The 21444-nt window shown below is 41.9% G+C and overlaps 1 protein-coding gene across 3 annotated transcripts; it reads right to left on the reverse strand.

The window, feature by feature from the left end:
* Positions 1 to 1021: 1021 nt before the first annotated feature.
* On the reverse strand, positions 1022 to 20939 carry sugt1 (SGT1 homolog, MIS12 kinetochore complex assembly cochaperone). 3 transcript variants are annotated; one of them, XM_041056066.1, is made up of 13 exons: positions 20820 to 20939; positions 20673 to 20721; positions 19940 to 20030; positions 19685 to 19754; positions 19248 to 19318; positions 15706 to 15759; positions 14397 to 14425; positions 14152 to 14174; positions 13722 to 13818; positions 12172 to 12279; positions 3925 to 4015; positions 2793 to 2965; positions 1022 to 1650 (listed from the first exon to the last, which is right to left on the reverse strand). In XM_041056066.1, exons 1-13 carry the CDS (start codon positions 20831 to 20833, stop codon positions 1549 to 1551), a joined length of 972 nt encoding a protein of 323 aa, XP_040912000.1. In that variant the 5' UTR covers positions 20834 to 20939; the 3' UTR covers positions 1022 to 1548. The 3 variants fall into 3 exon arrangements, with proteins under 3 accessions (XP_040912000.1, XP_040911999.1, XP_040912001.1); XM_041056065.1 differs by having other exon boundaries at positions 14152 to 14177; XM_041056067.1 differs by having other exon boundaries at positions 14152 to 14177; positions 20673 to 20718; positions 20820 to 20932.
* Between the last annotated feature and the right edge of the window lie 505 nt (positions 20940 to 21444).

Below are 21444 nucleotides of genomic sequence, written 5' to 3' on the forward strand. Positions count from 1 at the left end.
GAGAAGTGTCACATCTGGTAGCTGCTCCAAAGGGATGAGGAGAAAGAAGTTTCCAGAGTTCTTTAATGTGAGAGTTGCAGCTCTAGAACTCTTTAATGAGACTAAAGACTCTGTAGCCGTCACGCTCCCAGATCTTACCCACGATGCAAAGCGCTTAGCTCCTTTTGATGTCACAGAGCTGCCTCAGGCGGGGGTAGGGGGTAAGGATGGGGGCGGTGTGTTTGTGTGTGTCAGGGATAGTGGAGGAGAGTGTGTTTGCGTGTGCGAGTGTGTGTGTGAGAGAGTGTGTTATGAAGCTGAGAGTTCCATCCACAGCCACAAATGGGTGTTTGATCGTCACGAGAGATGAAACGATGTGTGATGAATTTAACACTTAACTCAGTGTGAGAGGCTTGATGATGCGGTTAAGGAGGCTGATCCATATTAATGCTCTCTTGCCTCGGCAGGACGCCCCCTCACAGCTACAGCTGCTGTGGGGATGTGGTTGGAGAACAGGGGAGGCGGCTGCTGTCCTGCATCTCCGACTGTAGACCCCCAGTCCACCTCAAGGCTGCAGCCTGATGGCCAAACAGCTCCAGGGCTCTCAGACTTGATACCAATCGAAAACGCGATACGTAAAACCACATCCTCAAGCCCTCAGCCGTATCTGGCCCGCCTGCACTCATATCACTAATGCCACATTTCATCCCTCCCGGCACATAATCACAGAGGATGGCTCCTTGTCGTGATCTATCGCTGTTTTTGTGTGTGTGACGGATATCTTCTGAGATGTTCAACTTGTCCAAAGCAGTTTCCGACGGAGACAGTGAAACCATAAAACAAGCGGCAATGTTTGTAAGCCAAACAACAAATCTTTTATTTACACTGAAGCTTGAATCACACTGAGGGAACGACCGGTGCTAAGCCACTGGCTGACGCGTCACACAGATTCCAGAGCAGAGTATTGCTGTTGACTTTCTACTGAAAGTGTACAGAACAAAAACTGTATGAGCCAAGAAACGCATTCATAGTTATCATTTAAACATCTCAGCTGCTTTCTATTTTTTCTTTCTTTTCTTTTTTTTTTTTACATTTTTGTACAAGTGCTGATAGTAGAGAGTCATAAAAGGCTCCCAAATAAAAAGGCTGTGGGTGTTTCGAGAACACTAGGGGAGGCAAAGGAGAGGAAACAAGACTCGGATGGTTGAATCTGAGCATTTCAGGTCCGTCAGTCAGCATTTTAATCCAGACCTTAGTTCCCTTTGGAGTCCACTGGCCTTTAAGAATCAGATAATGTAAATCAATCCGTTCAACAGATTATTCAAATGAAACGGCTCCATCTGGTAGTGAGCTATTGCAGAGAGCAGGCCATGTGTGGTTTGATTGACTGACAGCGGGAAGGCAGAGGCTCCCTGCGTTAAAGCGGAGTGAAAACACCAGGGCAACAACGTAACTGAGGGGAGGAAGTGGACGGCCACGGAGACTGCAGAGCAACGAGGACTCGCGCTGGAGATCAGATGGACAAATGTGAAGAAAGATGATGCAAAGCAAAAAGAAGGAAGAGGAAGGTCAGTACTTCTTGAACTCTACATCGTCTGGTGGGCTCATTTCCACTGTTCTCTTGCCCACATCTTTCCAGTTGGTGCTCAAGACTGTACCACCTGACTCCATCTGCATGGGGAGGAGACACAGAGAGAGCTCTATTAGTCATTACATCAGTAGTTATGCAACATCTTCTCCCTGCCTAAAAATGCTTGGGGCTTAGGTAAGTCCACTGCAGCAACTTTCCATACATATTGATGGATAAGGCTGATTTTTTTTGGACCAATTTTGAATTTTTCAATTTTCTTTTTTTTTTTCTTAACAAGCTCAAAGAATCCAAAGTGCTGATCTCCGTTCACGGCTGACCTTCATCCTCCTAAAGGTCTTCTGCTCTGGGTTGTTTCAACCAGATGCAGAAATGTCTGCTTGACGTGAATGTTAAAACACCATCAGCTTTAGTTTTGTCTCTTTTTTTTTTTTTTTTTCTTTGTTGGAGATCATCGGTTCATAATAACAGAATGCTGAATCACGCCAATCATCAATCAACATTTAGCTGCAATCACACACCCTTACGCCTCCTTCCGTACAAATAAACACACTCTTACGGAAGCTCATTAACTAGACAATTAGTTACTGCTGCATCAGTTTGCACTGAAGGTGCTACATTACGTTCACGACTGCAATTCAGTCACTTCGCCTTCATTTACTGAAAACACCATGTGAGTACACAGACAAGGAACTCGTTCAAACGGAGGGGAGAAGATGAAGGATGGAGGCAGAGAGGACAGTCCTGCAAGGACTCCTCAGGAAACTGGAGGTGTTGTTGCGGTCACTCCTCTCTAAAGCTGACTGAGGAGAAACACTCTGCAGTAGAGAGTGGGGCTGTTATGCAAAACTACTTTGGAAAAAAAAAAGTTGTCTTGAGTTTCTGGTGAGCTCTTGAGTTCAGTCAGAGGCTGTGAGCCGAACACAAACACACAGACGCACTCCCACAGACACAGTGGGTGCGACTTTTGCTAGCTAGCTTCCAGCTAACATCTGTAGAGTTGGAGCTAAGTGCAAAGTTACCAAATCCCATAACAAGAAAGCATCTCTTTTGTGACTTGAGAAAAGATAACACTTAGGGAACATGCTGTTATACTGAAGTTTATAACAGTACCTGTCACTCTAAGCTCGCTGCTTCCTTGTGTGAAAAAACATAACTGTCGTGGTTACTATGGCGACGTGAATGCTGCCCAAAAAGGTGGGTGTCACTTCAGATGAAAACTTACAAAGGACTTGTTCATGGCTCGCTTGACCTCGTCTGAGCCGTCTGAGTAGATCTGCTGGAAGAGATGGTTGAGCGCTGCGTCTCCCTCCAGCTTCTCATTTTTCTCCTCCTCACTGATGTCCACCACCATCTTGTCCCATTTGCGGGTGTAGTGGGACGATGATGGGTACTGATCTGATAGTGAAGAGAAACAGTGTTTAAAAAAAAAAAAAACAGGCTACGGTTTGTACAGTTTTAGTTAAGACAAGCGTCAAGTGAGTTTTAAAACCTGCTGCAAGACGTTTGACAAGACATTAAGCAGAGTTCCTCAAAACACTGAAACTAAAAGCTTATTGCTTTTAAAGTAACAATGCAGGTGTTCATAAATACCCAGACTTTTATCATCTAATCACACCAAGATGTTTTAACTGCCAGGTCTGAATTCATTCCGCTCGCTTTGCTACTGAATCATCCAACTCAGAGGCTGACAGATCACATTGTGGTTTGATTTCTATATTTTCTAGATGCAATACACCCACTATAATCCCAACAAGAGATGGAGAGGCAGAGCGGGAAATGTAATCCAGACACAGATTTACATAAATACAGCACCAGACACACAGTAGACATATTCAGGCCAAGTGTGGACATGCGGCAATGTGATCCCAGATGTCAAATATCACATTTAAATGTAACACGAGCCCAAGTCATAAGAAGGCATTTATAGACAGAGCGTCCTAGAGGGTGAGCTGGCTGCCTGGACGATAGTTTGGCTGCCCACTTAACTTTTACTCCACCTTCCACACACACACACACACACACACACATACACACACTCACACACATACGCTTACATAAGTAATTAATCCTGTCAGTAATAGGAATGTGTGGGCTAAAATACTGAGTCATATTTTGCTGTCATACCTTTCCCTCTCCCTGCCCACTTTTGCCGTCAGACTAATGAAAGACTCTAGCAGGGCTTGACTGCCCACTCTCATTTTAGTGCCGAACACACAAACACAGGCGCTTACATTGATCTTTGCAGAGAAAGAGAGAGAGAGTTACGAAGAGGTGAGGGAGAAACAGAGCGATGAGGGTACAGACAGGAGGATAGTTTGGGGAAAGGAGTGCAAATGCCGAAGCTGTGGACTGACTAGGATTGAAGTGTTTGATGCTGGACTCCTGTCCTTCTCCCTCCAGCTTCTCCCATCTGATGGCATCTGTCTTCTTCATCTTGATCTCCACCTGACAGAGGAGACGGGGAGGAAAGAAGGAGAAGAGAACAAGAGAGATAACAATGTTTAACAAAATGGCCTTCTTTGGTGCGAGGGACAAAAATAACGCTTCCATTAGAGTGACATCTTAAAAGTACAGGACATCAGATCATTATTGAGGCCAGAGAGAGACTGTCGGTCCAGAGCTGCCGTCAGCTCAGCCTGTGAATGTGTGTGTGTGTGTGTGTGTGTGAGAGAGAGAGAGAGAGACATCAGGGATATGCGGGGGCACAGCTCAATCTCCAACCTCACTGACAGACATACTGCACTAACGAGATGCCTGTCAGCCAGAGGGCCAGTGTGAGAGACGGAGCAGGAGGCAGAGGGTGGGGAGTGGGGTGGTGTGGGAGGGGGGGAGGATCCTAATTCCACACAGCAGCATCTGATCCAAATCATTACACCGGGAGAACATGGGAGAGGAGGAAAACAATGAGTGGAGGAAAGACATGGACACGCGCTTTTAACACTGAGCTGCATTGACAGGGCACATACCAGTGAGACACGCGAGCTGCAGAACTACATGCCCCCCCCACTCACACACACCCCCACACACCCTCCTTCCACCCATTAACGATATGTGTGTGTGTGTGTGTGTTCGATATGAAAGACAGCAGTGGTAATGTCGGTGCAATTAAGGAACATTTCTGCTCTGCTGGGCGATGTGATGATTCATTTATGAGGGTGCCAGAAGAGAAGAGGGGGAACCAGGAGGTAGACAAGGTTAGAGACGAGGAGGCAGAGAGGCTGAGTGGCACTGAGCGAAGCGTGAGTGAGGGGAGCAGATTGGGGGAAATAAGACAGTATGATCGCTGCTGCCTTCTCCGGCGAGGTGATGAGCCACTGCGAGTGGCGGTGCACTGATAGATCGCTTTGGTATGTGTCAGCGCTTTCTGCCCCACAAAGGGCCTCCTGCACAGCGAGGCATCTGTGCAGTGTCCGAAATTAAATTTTTGGCTCACCTGCGAAGGACTGAGGAGCTAAAAAAAAAAAAAAGATCTCTGCTGAGAATACAGCCCGAATAATTCATATTCATCCTTCAAAAGAGTGTGTCACATTATCTTTTTTTTTTTTTCCCAATGCAAGTTTGTGCACACAATCAGATTCTGTGTGTTTTCCAAGTGCAACTAGAATAGTCACCACTTCTATCTGTTTAACACACATGCTTTGCATACACATGAAGGGCCAGTATGTTTCACCAGCAGCACATATCAGATGGTCGGACAGCTTCAGAAAACCCCCTCTCACACCCACACACCTTTCTGATGTCAGAACTTTGGGTTGGGGCAGAATCTGACAACTAGCTTTCCAAAACCAAATATCCGACATTCACACACACACTTTATGCAGCGATCCAGGCGTACGTGGGTGAGACCATAAGCACGATTCTAACTTCTCTTCTCAAGCTTCCTTTTCCATTCGTCACTTTCTGTGTGTGAAAACAAGTGAAACACTATGAATGTCTTTCAAGAGAGACTGTATGAAAATGTGCGCTGCTTAAATAATGCGTCGCATCTCGCCCCTCTTCATGATGGCCGGCAACCTTTACCTCCATTTCATTTTCTGCATAGACTGTTAGAGCACTTCAAAAAGATTTGCATGAAACTCTCCTGACTGAATCATCAGTACAAATGATAGGCTACTGCATTACAAAATATCTGGTTCTTTAATAAAAAAGTAAGAAGGTACAAGCCTGTGTGCATGAAAATGAAGAAAGAGAAGTTAACAAAAAGAGTACCTTCACCCAGTCTGATCATCTGCCGTGCTCTGGCAACTAGTGGTGATAACTTGCTTTTACCACGGCCTGTGCAGCAGTGATGCACCGTGCAGAGCTACGAAGATGAGTCGATCCACAGAAAATTAAATGGAAACCATTTTGATAACTGATCAACCGTCTTAGTTATATTTCAAGCAACGATGCCAAACATTGATGCTTTTTGTTGTTAAATATCAAAATAAACTGAAAATCTTTAGGTTCTGGACTCCTGTTTGACAACAAAATTTTTAACCCTCCACTCTGTCCAAATTCCCGTGTGCTTGATGTTTGCTACAGCCCTGATAAGTGCATTTGATTGGTTTCTTCTCCATGACAACAGCGGCTAAGACTCATGAATTACCATAGTAATTTAGATCAGCTGCTCACGTAGACTAATGGGGAAAAAAAACGTGTCTTCTCAGAGACAAACGAAAACTGATGTCATGACATATATTCTGTGTGTAGTACTGTTGTGTTTCTATGGTGATGAGTTGTCAGGATTGCTCCTCTTTGTCAAAGCAGTTTGTGTTTGATAAACTGATTTCAATCAATGTTTGAGAGTTACTGCTGGCATAATAAGCATTTCTGACAGATGCACCCAAAAGCCGGGCACAGATTTCAGGTGCACAGGTTTCTTTTGAGCTCTGTTAGGGGTCTCATGCTTTGAAAACTTCAGTAGGTATCAAAGTGTTGATTTGCCAAACATGCTAATTGGAGTTCAGCCTAATATGGCTTTTACAGCAGTGCTTGTAATTTTGGTTAAGTTATGTTAGACTTCTTTAGACCTAGTCTTTTTTTTTTGTTTGTTTGGATTTGTTTTGGGTACCCCTGTGGATATAATTTCATATTTTGATATTATTTCTAAAATAATCTTGGTCCAGTTATCGAGCCAGTAGAGTTGCTAGAGTATTTGTTTTAATGAGGCTTGTAACAAGGCATCAAATCATACACCTGTCAGACTGTTTTTACTGGATTTGTTCATAATCATAGAAAGTTTATGGCTGAGAGCAGAACAGAACCAAACACTGAAACTGAAACACCACAGAAACACCACAGACCAGGCAAATTACCTGCAGCAAATTACCTGCAGCACTGGCCGGTAATTAACATTACCGGCCAGTGCTGCAGGTGCCATTTATTGTCTTGAATGTTTTTATAGTGCGAAGTTCAGCAGAACTCAAGCCGAAGCTCTGTGTGTGTGTCAAAGTGTGTGCGCTTCTGTGCGTGCTCCTGGGCCATACAACATTAATCTGCTGCCACATCTGTGTTTCCTTGCTTTTAAGGGACATGGCAGGCCAGGCGCCGTGTGTGTGTGTCTCTCTCTGTGTGTGTGTGACAGGCAAAGCAATGGCTCGTAAAGGGATGTGACAGCAGAGACACATACAGGGGCCACCACCCACAGGACTCCAGGGGCTGGACTATACAATACTGCACTACACACACACACACACACACACACGTGCTATTTACAGAGGGGCAGTGGGGTCCTGTGTTGCTTGTCACATGTGTTTGTAACCATCGCCCCCCTCTTCTCCCTGCCATGGCTCCTCACCCTGCATCTTCTCCCTCTTTTTCCAGATCCCGTGGATTTCAAAACAAACTCGTCTAAAAAGACGCATAAATGAAATAAATATAAACATTCTTAGACGTTGACAGGCATGCAAATTAAAGAGGGGAGACGCCACTTTAGCTATTTGCCGAAAGAGATGGGTTTGGGACTGAATGAGCGAACGAGCGCGGATTTGAAAATGCACCGAGTGTGTTTGCGTGCACACGCCTGAGTGTGTGTGTGTGTCAGCCGTCTGTTCTGATCAAACACACTGGTGTGTAATTGGCTCCCCGTTGTCGCGGTGACCCCTGCGGTTGGCATGTCTGTCGTGGTGGAAGACAGGAGGAGGTCGCACTGAAGATAATGTGCTACAGATGCACTCACGTACACACACACTGCAAATACTTTGTGTAGATGGATGAAGTGTGTTGAAAGATTACTGTTCAGCCTCTGTATTTGTATGTGTGAGTGCATGTGTGTGTGTGTGTGTGCGCGCGTGCAAGCTCACGCCCGGCTTAGCCTTCCCCTGCTAAGTTGTCTTTAAAGACAGCGAGGAGATGAAGCGTAAACATTGTGGAGCAAAGAGTGCAGGGCAGGCTATTACAGAGACAGACAGACCGACATTGGTTGGGAATCAACAGCTCCGAGGGCAATGCATTTTTTTTTTTTTTTTTTTTAAACGTTTATTAGGGATGCATGCCAATCTGGAGAAACTTGATTTGCTGATGCGGTTGTTCATTTGAATGTTTTCCCCCCACTGGCTCCTTGGCTTCAGAAAAATGAAACGGCTCCAAAAAATTTAAATGAGCCACGCATGGAGAGAGCTGCTCAGCCTGTACGGTCTCTCACATTGTTGTGCACGTGTGTATATGAACTTCACCTGTAGTTTTATTAAGAGAGGAGCTTTAATGCTGTTTTGAACCTCTGAAGGCTGTAATTACCAACAAGGACTTATGAGCTATATGTGTGTGTGTGTGTGTGTGTGTGTGTGTGTGTGTGTGTGTGTGTGTGGGGTCCATGTGTACCCGAGGAGCCCAGTGGACCAGGGAACAGTCAGGGCTTTGTGGGAGAGGAGGAGGGTTGAACACTCTCTCTCGTTATCTTAGAGGTGTGTGTGTGTGTGTGTGTGCGTGTGTGTGTGTGTGAGCACATGACAGAGAGAGAGAGAGAGAGAGAGAGAGAGAGAGAGAGAGAGAGAGAGAGAGAGAGAAGGTGTTTGTGTCTGTGAGGGGGCATGTAGAGACCAAAAAAAAACAAATACAAAGAAGGTAAATGAAGAACAGAGAGAGAGAGAGAGAGAGAGAAAAAAGAACAGTGACTGTAGAGAGATAAGAGTGAGGCTAAGACCATCTTCAGCTGTGGTCTCTCTAAGACTGAGCCCTTGTTTAAGCTGCAACCCACGTGCACCTCTGGTATGCAGTGTCTGCTGTTGCCATGGAAAAGTGAGAAAGTGAGTGAGTGTTTTTTGAGAGGGGGCAGTTTCTGTGCAGGTCAGTCTCTGCTCAGCACAGTGAAGCCAGTGGATGTAATGCACACAACATAGACATCAGGCTATTTAATGCTACTAATCAAATATACCCAACTTCTTCTCACTACTCTGGCACCACACGGCATGTTGTTCCAGCACCTGTGATCATGTACTGTCCTTTCATTTCCCCTGTGGCCTCGCTATAAAATAAATATCACTGCTGTCAGAGGCTCTGTGGCTTGGCTAGTTTGGAGATTTTCAAAGTTAATACCACAGCGTATCTTCTCAGGCACTTGTAAACTTATGAACCCTTGTTCATACCCTTTTTCGTTTCTGCTTGTTCAAAAATATAGAACTATAAATCTAATACACAACATAAACAGGGCTGCGCACTGTTGAACTCCTTTACACTAATGCTAAAGCAATTCAGTTTCAGTTGAGTTTCAGTTTGCAAACCAAAATTACTTTTGGTATCTTTTGATACCTTACTCCAAAATTCAATTGTTGCTTAAACTGTTGGTTTTACGAGGAAAATTCTCTGCCTCTGCCTGAGATTTACCAGAGACTTTATGTTTATGCTAAAAAACAGCTTAGTGACATCCAACAGCGAGTGGTTGGACCATAAAAATATCAAGAGAACTGAGTAAATTATCTAAACATAAATAAACTAATAAAGATATATACCCAGGTGTAACAGACACGATTCTTAAAAAGAAAAACAGAGCAATAATTGCTGGGGGCAGTTAGCTGTTACTTAAACTTAAATATTAACTTGATATATGTACTGTAAAATCCCAACAGGCTCCATCAGCACTGTTCTGTTCTTTATAAATGACTTTTATATAATGAATTTGACTGCATTTACCTCAGTATTCTGGTTAAACATCAACCGTATTGCTATCACCTTTATCCACTCCCCTCCTGTTGTGTAGGTGGCTTGTGTACATTTTGTGTGTCTCATTTTCATCTCCGTTAAAGGTCGTCTGTCTGAATTAATATAAACAGTCCCAAAGACTGTAATATTATAGTTTTATGAGTCATAAACTTTTTTCCTAAAGTGGAGTTGTGGATTTAAGATCACTACATATTTATACATCATTATTTTCTAGACATGAGGAGAAATCCCAAGTCTGAACTGTGTCTGTGTAATGAGCTGTTGCTTTGGTAAATCAGCTGATAAATATACATAAATAAGGCTGTAAATTCATTGAAAACCGATGCACAAATGCCATGTTCTATGTAAATCTGGCCTAAATTAAATTAAAAAAACACGTAAACCAGAATACAAATCTGCCCTGATATTCAACAGCTCTTGATACCAATACAGTTCAATACCCAGCCCTGTATTTAAGTATAAATTATGTGTTTACCATCTGTGAAAGGTGACACTAAGTTGCTAAAACGCAAACTATACTTTTATTGACTATAATCACAATCTAATGAATGGATTTGTTGTTGAACTCCTTGTAAAAGGTTTCATGTAGAGATGCTTCTGAAGATGCTTTGTCTAAAAACTGTGGAAAGACAATCCACCACCTTCAGAGGGTAAACAGGATTCCAAGGAAGAAAGCAGAGATTTATGTTGTACTGTATTGACAAGACCAGTTAGATCGATGCCCTAAAAAAACAAATCCCTCCCCTTAATGATTAAAACAACAATCAAAACAACTCACACAAAAAAAAAAACCTGCCTCTTGATCCACAGGCTAGAACCTGACAGCGGTCTAAACCCTGAATCAGCACACACTCAGCCAGCACACTCGTTAGCCCATTTCCTCTATAATACACACTAATTAGTCTGTAGTAAAAAGTGCCCTACCTACTCATTAGGCCCATAATCACCTTAAACAGTGCTGAGGAAGTCTCAGCGACTACAGCCCTAATAAACGTGTGTGTATGTGTGTGTGAGTAGGAGTGAGGATTTGTGCATATGCGTGAATCTCCTGTTAGCTGCTCAGATGAACTGCGCTAACGTCTCCACGGGAGCTGGACTGTATACAGCGAGAGTGGATTTTCTCATTTCTACTCCAGCTACAGTAAGCTTTACCGGCATTAAGGAATTATAGGTGGTGACAGCCTACTTTATACCGCTTTAAATTATTGAAGAGATTAAGATGTTAATCTCACAGAGTGGTAACCTAAGTAACGATCAGTCACAATTTCAGTGAGCTGCCTAAACTCGCATCAGCATGGTTTTCTTCTTTGCCTTTTTTTTTTTTTTTTATTGTTATCTGACTTTTTATTAATTGCTTTTTTTTTTAACAAAGAGACAAAAATGATCAATGATCTTTTACGACAATAAAAGACTGAATACACAGACAAACTAACACGGCATCTGATGCTCTTAGGTAAAACTGCAGTTCAGAGAAGAAGAGCAGTGCCTGCATTTCTCCGGCGTGTGACATTACTACATCATATTTTCTTTATAGCGACATAAAAAATGTTCCCTGACATGTTTAATAGTCTGCTTCTTTATTGTTGATAGTAACTACTAGGATGGCAAGGCTACATACAGTGCTCCACTGATTCTGAGTGAGATTCACTGACTTTTCATTGACTTTCAAAAACTTGGCTGAAGAGTTTCCATGACCTAAAAAAATGCTGTTTCTCTCTTGTTCATCTATGTTGCTCAGCTTCACAAAAGTTGTAAAGTGGTAAGCAGATTTATTTTTCACTACAGCTGCGCTAGCTGTTGGAGAAAAATATCTGAAAATCACCATCTCATATTACTGCATGTGAGAAACAGGTTATTCAATACATTCTGAGAAATGACCCACTGGTAAATTTCCTTGTTATTTCACGCCTTGTGGAAGTATCATGTTTCCTGACAGGAACACATGGCTTCACATTCAAGGATACTCCAGAAATGGCCAAAACCTTGTATGTGCGCATATATCTACTAACCCTGATGTCATATGATCACCTTTTATTTAGGTTTTTCCACCTCAGTGTCTGGTCAGTCGTGGCTACTGTGACCCTACGCAAGGACAAAAGCCAGTTGTTTTTTTTTGGTCCTGCGTGCTTCAACATCAGAGAGCACACATCACAATGCTTTGATGTGTCTTTTAGAGCACAATGGACCATTTAACAAAATGGGTGTTTTTTGAAAGCATGCAGGTCTGACACATGCAGTTTGTTTCTGCTTCACGAGCATGTCATCTGTCTCAGTAAAATGTTTGTTAAGCCTGACAAAAACATGTCAAATCATCAAAAACGTATACCAGAATGTAAAATATTCATAGCTGTTAATGTTAAAAATCAACACTTTGTTTCAAAAAGGCGACTCCCTGTTGATCCTACAGCACGTTAAGCTCTAAAAACTCTAATGAAGATGACTGAATGGGATGGGTACGGTACCTTGGTGGTGAGGACCTTGAAGGTGCTCTGTTGAGGGACGATGGGGTGCTGGAGGTGGAGGTGTAAGTTGTAGTTCTCCCCTGATGCCAGATGTATCATGGCATCGAGCTGAAGGCACCAAAGACACCACATATTAGCCATTACTGCTCATTGTTTGTCATTAAATTTAGCAGTGAGCAAATAGGAAAACATATAAATATGTTAAAAAAAAGTCTCATGACAATGAAGTAAATAATCCTTTCAGACAACTAATTTTCACCATTTTTATTAGAATATAACTTTACAATCCTTGGGCTGAAATTGTGGCAGCAATATTTTCATTTTATTTAACCGCAGTCTTTAGAAAACAGAAAATTGAGGAGTGAGGAGCGGGTGAAGGTGTCAGCATGTCCACGAGAATAATCATCTGATGTGGCTGGTGTGACGGCCAGGAGTAACCTCACCCTGTCCCCTTCAGCCACAGAGTGACCAGTGATGATGGGGAGGGGGGGAGGGGGGGGGGGTGAGTTAGGTCCTAACAGCCTGTCACTCACTGGGACTAGCTGGGTGGGTTGGTTTCAGATGGACATGGGCTCAGCTGGGGCCAAAATCCTAACACACATCCACACACTCATCACTTATATAGAAACGCATTGTAAGTTATTTTGCTTATTTATTTATTTATTTATTTGTGGACAAACACTACAGCGCTTCAGCTTGTAATCATGTACAGTCTCAACCTACCACTTTACTAAAAGTGGACGTTTTCTGATTTTGGACCAAATTAATGCAAAAAGTAGTTCATCGGGGATAAAAGCTTAGAAAGTTAGCTGAAGTAGCTTTTGGGCAATTCCACAAAGCTATCAAAGCCTTAATATTCATTTCCAGTTGAATTCCTGCGCCGTCTGTAGGTATACAGCTGCTGAATACTCAGTCACCAGGGAAAATAACTGGAACCACTGCCTTTCATCTTTAATTTCTTTTGCATATACTGACCTAGTAAAAAATACATGAACTTATCTGTACTTCGCACCACAGAGGCAGCTTAACAAGTGACTGTGTGATTCGGAGCAAGTTAACTATTTCTTCTGAAATGGGGTAAACTCAGTTTGTTATTCTATTAGGAAAGACAAAGCTGTTCCCTGGGGTGCCCTGCAGTTACCCCTCTGAGAGAGGGAAAGAGAAGTGGAAAGACGGAAAGGAAAGGAGAAAAAGAGAAAGAAAGAGGGTTGTCCCTGGAGGGCTCTGTGGCTGATCCGAGATCAGTTATGCCTTCTATCTACAGACAATTAGGAGGTTGGAGAAGCTGGGGAGGGTAAATTGTTCTTAGATCTGTACTTTGGGGGCAATGTTAACAAGGCACCACTGGAGGCATAGTTGGGTCCATGGGGGGAGTGTGAGTGTGTGTGAGTGTGTATGTGTGTATGAGACCCATCTAATGGGCCCCCCTGAGGAAACACCCAAGAGCTAACCCATCTCTGTTCCACACACACACACACACACACATAGACAGCGGAAAGAGAAAACAGACTCTCTTCACTTCAATACTGCATTTAAGTGTGTGTATGTACCTCTTTTTCCATGAAGCTGACACACACACCATCCTTGGGTACGTTTTTCGCCATGACTGTGACAATGATTTGAGATTCTGTTTGGTACCAGTCATGTCTGCAAGACACACACACACACACACACACACACACACACACACACACACACACAAGATTAAAATGTCTGAATCACACGTGACTCACTGATATGACAGGACTTTTTCTATGTTGACCACTAATCTGAACACAGAGACCTCATGTAATAACATAATTAAAAAGCAGCTCAGTATTAATATTGCATTGTCAAAGCACATTGTATTTGCACACTTACACAGAATGGGGCTGCTCTGACACATTGAGGCTTGGTTAAATATTAAGCTGGCATAGTAAATAAACAGGAAAAACACAACACTGATACCCAGATAAGGAATATTTACATACACACACTTACTTCACAGGTGGAACTGCTGGTGTCTGCTGGGTCATTCGGCGCCCGTGACAGCATGATAATTATAGTGGAAGACGTGGTGATAAGGCAGAGGGATGAAACAAAAGGGACACAAATGAGCACAAACACAACAACAAAGGAACCTTAGAAAAGCTTCCTTCTTTGAAGCAGGAGCATACACAAGGCTGATTCTGTGTCCTGGTGCTGAGAGCAACACTGCCCCCAGCTGGCCGTGCAGAGAAACTCACCCTGTATACGCTGTTGTTCTGTGACTGGTCTGGAGGGAGACAGAAAAAAAAAACAGTGTGTGGCAGGTGGACGCATTTAATACTCCCCTTAACCGCCTAAACCAAACTCTAGTGGCTTCAATATAATGACTGAGAAGCTATAAGAACACAACTTTTAACCTAAAACACATCTACAGAAAAATGATTGCACACAGATATAGATATGACATAGAAACACACACACACACACTCTCTCCCAGCTTTGCCACCAGTTTGTTTACTGGTCCATCCACGCCCATTATAAGCCCTGTGAGCCCAAGCAAGCCTGATCACCGTTTACCAGCATGCTATCATACATTATTCACTGACTTCATTACACAGGGAGAGAGAGCAGAGAGGGAAGAGAGATATGAGATGATAGGAGGCGTGTTAATGTTGTCTTAATGAGGTCGTGTTTGAAATGGTGAGGAGCAGGGCTGTTATGGGAAAAAGGCTTTGTGTCTGTGTGTGTGTGTGTCTCTGTTTGTGTGTTTTGATACAAGCATGGTGCCACATGTGAGGGAGTAACCAGGTGTGTGTGTGTGTGTGTGTGTTGGATGGTGGTAAACATACTGTCACCAGAAGAAACGATGACTGCTCCTGGTCTGAGCATGAGCAAGCGCAAGTAGGGTACTTTCAAGTTTTTTTTTTGGAGGGGGTGGGGAGGGGGGTTGATGTACACCCTGGTGTGCACTTGTCTGTGTGTGTGTGTGTGTGTGTGTGTGCTGTCTTTGAGCTGGCTTACGAAAGGGTTGGGTCTCATCGGGGGCTTTCAAACATCAGTAAAGTTAACTCTGATGAATCATACCGCTCCTGGGAGTACGTGTGCACGCGGGTGTGAAGCGTGTTTGTCAAAATTCAAGCTCTTGTTTACTTGAGATGATCCAGAGGGCCCAGGCATCACCAGCAAACAGAAACACAGAAACACACCACCCAGACATGCATGCATCTTTCATTGCACTGAGCAGCTCTGCTCTGCCTAAATACTCTACCACTGTGAGCGCAAACTGTAGACTGATGGATGTGTGCATGCTCGTTTGTTTGATCAGACTGCTATTTAGCTTAGTGTTTGATAGAAGGGGAAAAGCTGTGGATAGAAGTTGGACTGCAACTTGTAATGGATCTGAAAGTTTGAGGCTTAGAAATTTTGAACCTTTTAACATAACTGGAAGATTTTGAATAAATCAAAAATAATTGAAGAATTTACAATAATATTAAAAAAAAGACCAATAAGCTCTAAAAACAGGTCTAATAAAAACACAGACATAGATGTGTCAGTTCAGCTACTTACCCCCCATCATCTCCTCACACCTCTTGATCCAGATCTCATATGATATGTCAGAAACTGGGAAAAAAAAAAAAAAAAAAAAAATCAAGAAAAGATATTTTCTGTCTTGCTTTGGTACAAAAATAATACATATTTAAAAAAAAAAAACATGATTAGAAAATTTAGTGAAAACATTTAAGGGCAATAGTGAAGTGCTGCTTAAGTCTAAAGTGGTCTGGCTAAGTGCTGGAGAAGGCTAAAATCATTCATTTAATAGGTTTGTTTCCAAAGCAGAAATTACTTAGAAGAAAATGGGCATACATAACTATGGGGGTGGGTAAAAAAATTAGTAAAATAAATGTAACACATTATTGTAGGTTACATAAGGAGCTATTTTAGCAAACACAACACTGTTGTTTTTTTTTTTTTTTAACCTAATTTTTGGTCTTTTTGAACCATCCCATTGATTTAATTCTGACTACAGGTTCATCAAATGTTTCCTGAAGATACTTGGGCCACTTGGGGTCAACACTCCAAAAAAGACAAAATAAAAGAATATGTTTTGTAGCACAATGACAGTTCATCGTATAACAAAATAAAAACAAGTCATGGCAGTGATGCTGCTACAGCCAAATTTTCTTGTTCATGTTCTGCTATACTGTATGTACACATCTTATTATGCAGTGAGCATCAGTGTGCTGTTGCACATATTTTGGTTGGTTTTCTGTGACCTTCAGTTTGAAGGAGAGAGTTGGAGAAACTGTAGCTCTAAAGTGGGGAAATGAATGAGATTTTGTCCCATCTGATCTGTACAGTGTTCAGGCTGACGATGTGCAAACAGGGTTGACTAACCCTGGTTTCCCTCGCTCACATGATCTGGAACTGCATAAACATTAGTAGTTACTGGATTTAGAATATTTTAGTCCTTAAGCGACATCTTGGAGGAATCCCTCGGGCCAGAATCAAGCCCGGCTGTTTTTGGTCTTAAAGCCCAAAATGTTCAACTGTTCATTTGTGACATTGTTAGTATGTGGACTGACTCTATTAAAGAGAAAACTCATTAATCGATTCGGCCCTGCTGAAGGATGTGATTCAACAGCCCCAGCTACAAAAAATTATTCTAAAATAGCTTTTTATAATCACTTTAATAAGGCTGTACTGAACCTATCCTAGAGGGCATTCAAAAGATATTTGCTGATTTGCTGTTCTTCCTTGTTGCTTTGCTTGTCAGCTTATATTGCATATGTGTAAGCTATGCGTATAATTTTATCAATTATAGGCAGAATGCAAACACTTAAAACACTTAAACACAAAAAGAATAAAAACCAGGAATCAAGAGCAGGAAAACAGCAACAATAAAAACAATAAATAAAACAAAAACAAACAAAATTGGATAAAACAATACTTTCATTTTCTTTGCTTATGAACCTGTGTAATCAGAATAGAACGTGAAAACAAAAATGGAAGATGATGATACACCACAATAAAGGCAATTTAAGTAGGATCTGTTTAAGTTCTGGTGCAAATTTACACAGCTTGGAAGACAAACTTGACATTTGCTAACTCTGTCATGGGGAAGTCAAATATACCAGCAATATACAGTAATCAACATGCAGGTGCATCTGGAACAACACCATGTGGACATATCAAGTTAAATACTGTCATTTATCCAGCTGATTTCAAATATACATTATTATTTTGAATGTTCAGTGCTGCTCTAGTCAAACATCTTAACAACGATTCAGAATATCAGAGACTAGGGCTGGGTATCGATTCAAATTTCAAGAATCGATTCGATTCCGATTCTCAAGATTCAGGATCGATTATCACGATTCAATTCGATTCGATTCGATCTTGATTCGAGTAAGTGTTATTAAAATCATTTTTTAAGCTGTTATCTGAATTACATGACTGTGTAGATATGCAACATATTAATGCCAAAAACAATGCTGTGGGGCAGAATGACCAGATCCAGGGCAGCAAACAGAATGCCAGAGGTGTCTATAGCTGCAGCGATGGACTGCTAACTGCTACTACAGGACACTAACCTGGTGCAATATTAAAAATATGACATTAAGAATTCACACAAAAGCTGTTGCTGTTGAATACAAATCTACTTTTATTTCAAGTATCAACATGAAAAACAAAGACATTCTCAGCCAGTGTAAATGTAAACAGAGTGCTGGTTGCTGGCTTCAAAGTAACAGTCATACTGCATGTAAATAAGAATCAATGGTACAGTACCTTAGGAAACGTAAGTGTTCTAAGTGTATGACATTCAATTGCCTTTAAAGTGCGAACATGTAAACTGTTGGGGACTTTTCTTCTGACATGACCTGAGTAGCTGTCTTCATTGGCTTCAGAGCTCTGGCCACATCTTCTGCATCTGTTATGTCTTCCTCTTTCAAGCTGCACAGCTCCTTTTCATTTCTGCGGACTTCGGGTGAGAGCAGAGCGGCAGATATTGCAGGTTGCTGCTCCAGAAAGCGTTCTAACATCTCGAGCACACTGTTCCACCGGGTCACGACATCAATTGTGAGCCTGTGTGCTTTCAGCTGCAACAGCTTCTGTTTTTCTTTGAAGATGCGGGTGGCTGTCGTACTGCGATAAAAGAACTTTGCAATGTGCCTCACTTTACCAAGCAGGTGTGCAATATTCGCTCGTTTGAGACCGGCTTGCGAGGCTAGGTGGTTCCTGAGGTTGGTCGTATTTCCACAATACTTCACTTCCATTTGGCATTCCTTGCAAATTGCTTTGCTTTTGTCAAGCGTATCTCTGTCCTTGTTGTTTTTGAACCCAAAATGGTGCCAGACAGAAGCTTTGACCCTTTCTGGCGTTTTCAAAGCCACTGCTTGGCTAACGTTGCGCTTACGATCCGACGCTATGTTCACTGTTTTGATAGCTTCACACCACGCGCGCATGCGTGAACTGGATGACGCGACTAGTGGGGTTAAAGTTCACCGGGGGGGAATGTATTTAAAAAAATCGATATTTGCACATACGAATAGATCTTTAGAAAATAAAATGAGAATCGATTCAGAGTCGGAGAATCGATTTTTTCAACACAGCTCTATCAGAGACAATATCAATATCAATTTTTACTATAATCCAGTGGTTAAAAACTTTAAAAAAAATGTTTAAAACAAAAATGATTACATCCAATATTTACACCAATAAACAACGAGATCACCTGATGTGATGATATGATGGAGGAACAGGAGTCAAACAAAAACAGTGTTCAGCAATTTCTTATGTTTGTTTGTAGGCAGTTTGATCCTGTTAAATCAGTTTCAGTGGTTCAACTGTTGGTCGAAATGTTTGAGGTGTCAAGTGATACACTTTGTAGATATCTTCTACACAATTTGGAAAGTGGTATTTTTGAGGTCACTGTATAAGCCATGAATAAAATCTGTGTTGCATTTTATCACTAAAGCTAAAGGACATGAGTTTAGAACTTTCTATTCACTAAGGAGAGTGAAGCAGACAAGGTACTGTTGGAAACAGTGGCTGGTAACGAGTGGGACGATGGAAAGTTTGTACTCGAGGCCAAAATAGACTGTACTCACCATCCAGTTGGTGTCCCTGAGTGAAGGCTGCATGTGCTGACTCATAGTGGTTCAGGTGGTACTCTGCTATTCTATAGTTGGGAGAGAAAAACACGCCACACACACTTAAGACTGGATAATCTTGGAAAAATAAAAGTGACGCAAAATTTTGGATCACTTCTCACTAAAGCAAGTTCAAACAAACTATTAACCTCAGAAACACAAATCAAAACGTAAGCAACATGAAAAATGTCTTTCACTTCCATGCCTAAAATTATTGTTCAATGGTAGGTGTGCTACTTTGCTTGATATATCGCTGAAGAAATGCAACCCTTCATGTCTACAGATCAAATTTATATCTCAGCTTTTGCCGGATGACACAGAGCTTCAACTGAGCTTATATACTAAAACATACAAGCATTTTTCCCTCATTCTTTTTGTCATGTCACAGTACACACCCTGTTCGCATGAAAGCAAGGGGAAGGCTGGGTTTTAGCTGTTGTGCTTTCTTGGCATCATCAGCGGCACCTGAGGAGAAAAGCAAATGCTGTGTTTATTATGCAGTACATATATATTCATCCAGGTGATCACGTAACTCTAATTTTCTCCACTGAAGAAGTCTAAATTTTCTGTAAGCAAGTAAAAATCATGTAAATTCATTTATTTTATAAGGAGTAATCATGTATGTCAATGCATGTACAATGTAGGCTTACAGCTGTAGTTTTTCAGAAGGATGTGGGCATAAGCACGCTGGCAAAACCACTCAGCGTTGGTGGAGTCTCCTTGCAAGGCCTCATTAAGAGCCTAGAAGAAAAGAGAAGGGAACGTGCTTACAGTCCCGCTTTGATTCAGAGGAAGATGTGTCAGTGGTAGGAAAGTAACGTTAAGCAAATGCTGACAGTGAGACTGACATAACTGTCTCCTCTCTCTGCAATACTGGCTTTCACACACAACCATTTTGAAGACAATGTATTATTTTGGAAATCTGTTTGGAAAAGGAGAAAGGTGGAAGAGCTGATTCTAACGAGTACTAACCTGGGCTGCTATGCTTACTGTAGTAGTGTTTATAAAGCACTGTCTCTCATTCAAAGGAGTTGAATATAACACTGCAAGCTTATCCTGCTGACATATCTACAAAAAATACTGGTGGTAACGTGCAGCAAAATAACCGTGGTGCTACCTTTAAAATGTCGCTGACATTTAAAGTTAGGATATGGCTAATGATGCCCCTGCCCTGCTTGCAAAGTGGTGCTAGCAAGAAACGTTAGCTAACTTTGCTGGCTAGTAGCAGTGCCAAAATAAATTCTAACATCAGAAACATGTCACATTCAGTTTCCTCTATAAAAGAACTACTCAGACAGAGGTATGGTTCATGTGCTAGCCTGACAGAACCACCAGATATTTGGTAATGCTAGCTGTTTATGGTTAGCTGACGGCTGTGTTTACCTCCAGAGCTTTCTGTGGATCTTCGTCAATGAAGCTATCGGGGAAGCTGCTAAAGCGAAGGCAGAGACCAACCGTTAAGCACCTGAATAGAAGAAAATGTATGAAAATATAATAAAAAAAATACTGAGTATGTTTAGTTCAACTTGCCGTTCGGTTGCCATGGGTTTGCCGCGGAAGTGGACAGTGTTTCTGGAGTAACAGGAAAGTTCTAGATGCGGAGACTGGTGGAAACGTGATAGCGGCAGCAACCACGGCTTGGGCGGAGCGGCAGGCCTATCAACATCCGACTGTGCGCCGCTCCAACTGCCACTGCTCCACCTATCGGCCTGGAGGAGTCAGTGAAGAGACAACTTTTTGTACGAATGCGACAGCAAATGTATGAACCATGCCCTAAATATACACTCACACTGTATTTCCTACTTTTGTTTTCAACATCATAACAGTGACTGTTTGCCCATCAGTGATGGAAGAAGTTGCTTCGATAGTAAAAATATCTGTAAAAAAAAACAATAAAACTACAATAATAAAGTAATAAAGTCTTGCATTCTAAATTTTATTTTAAAGTACAGAGGTATGACCATCTGAATGTATTTAAAGTATCTGAAGTAATCACAATAGCAAGTGTCAGAGCATTTATTAATATTAATTTTAAATATTAAACCATTGGATTATTCATACTAATACAGTAATGTGTAGGCAGCATTTCATTGTCGTAGCAAATTTCACCTTCTTTTTTATCCTTGGCAGTTTCAATCGGAATACGTTTGGCAAA

The sequence above is a fragment of the Toxotes jaculatrix genome, chromosome 14 (genome assembly GCF_017976425.1).
Source record: "Toxotes jaculatrix isolate fToxJac2 chromosome 14, fToxJac2.pri, whole genome shotgun sequence".
Lineage (NCBI taxonomy): Eukaryota > Metazoa > Chordata > Actinopteri > Toxotidae > Toxotes > Toxotes jaculatrix.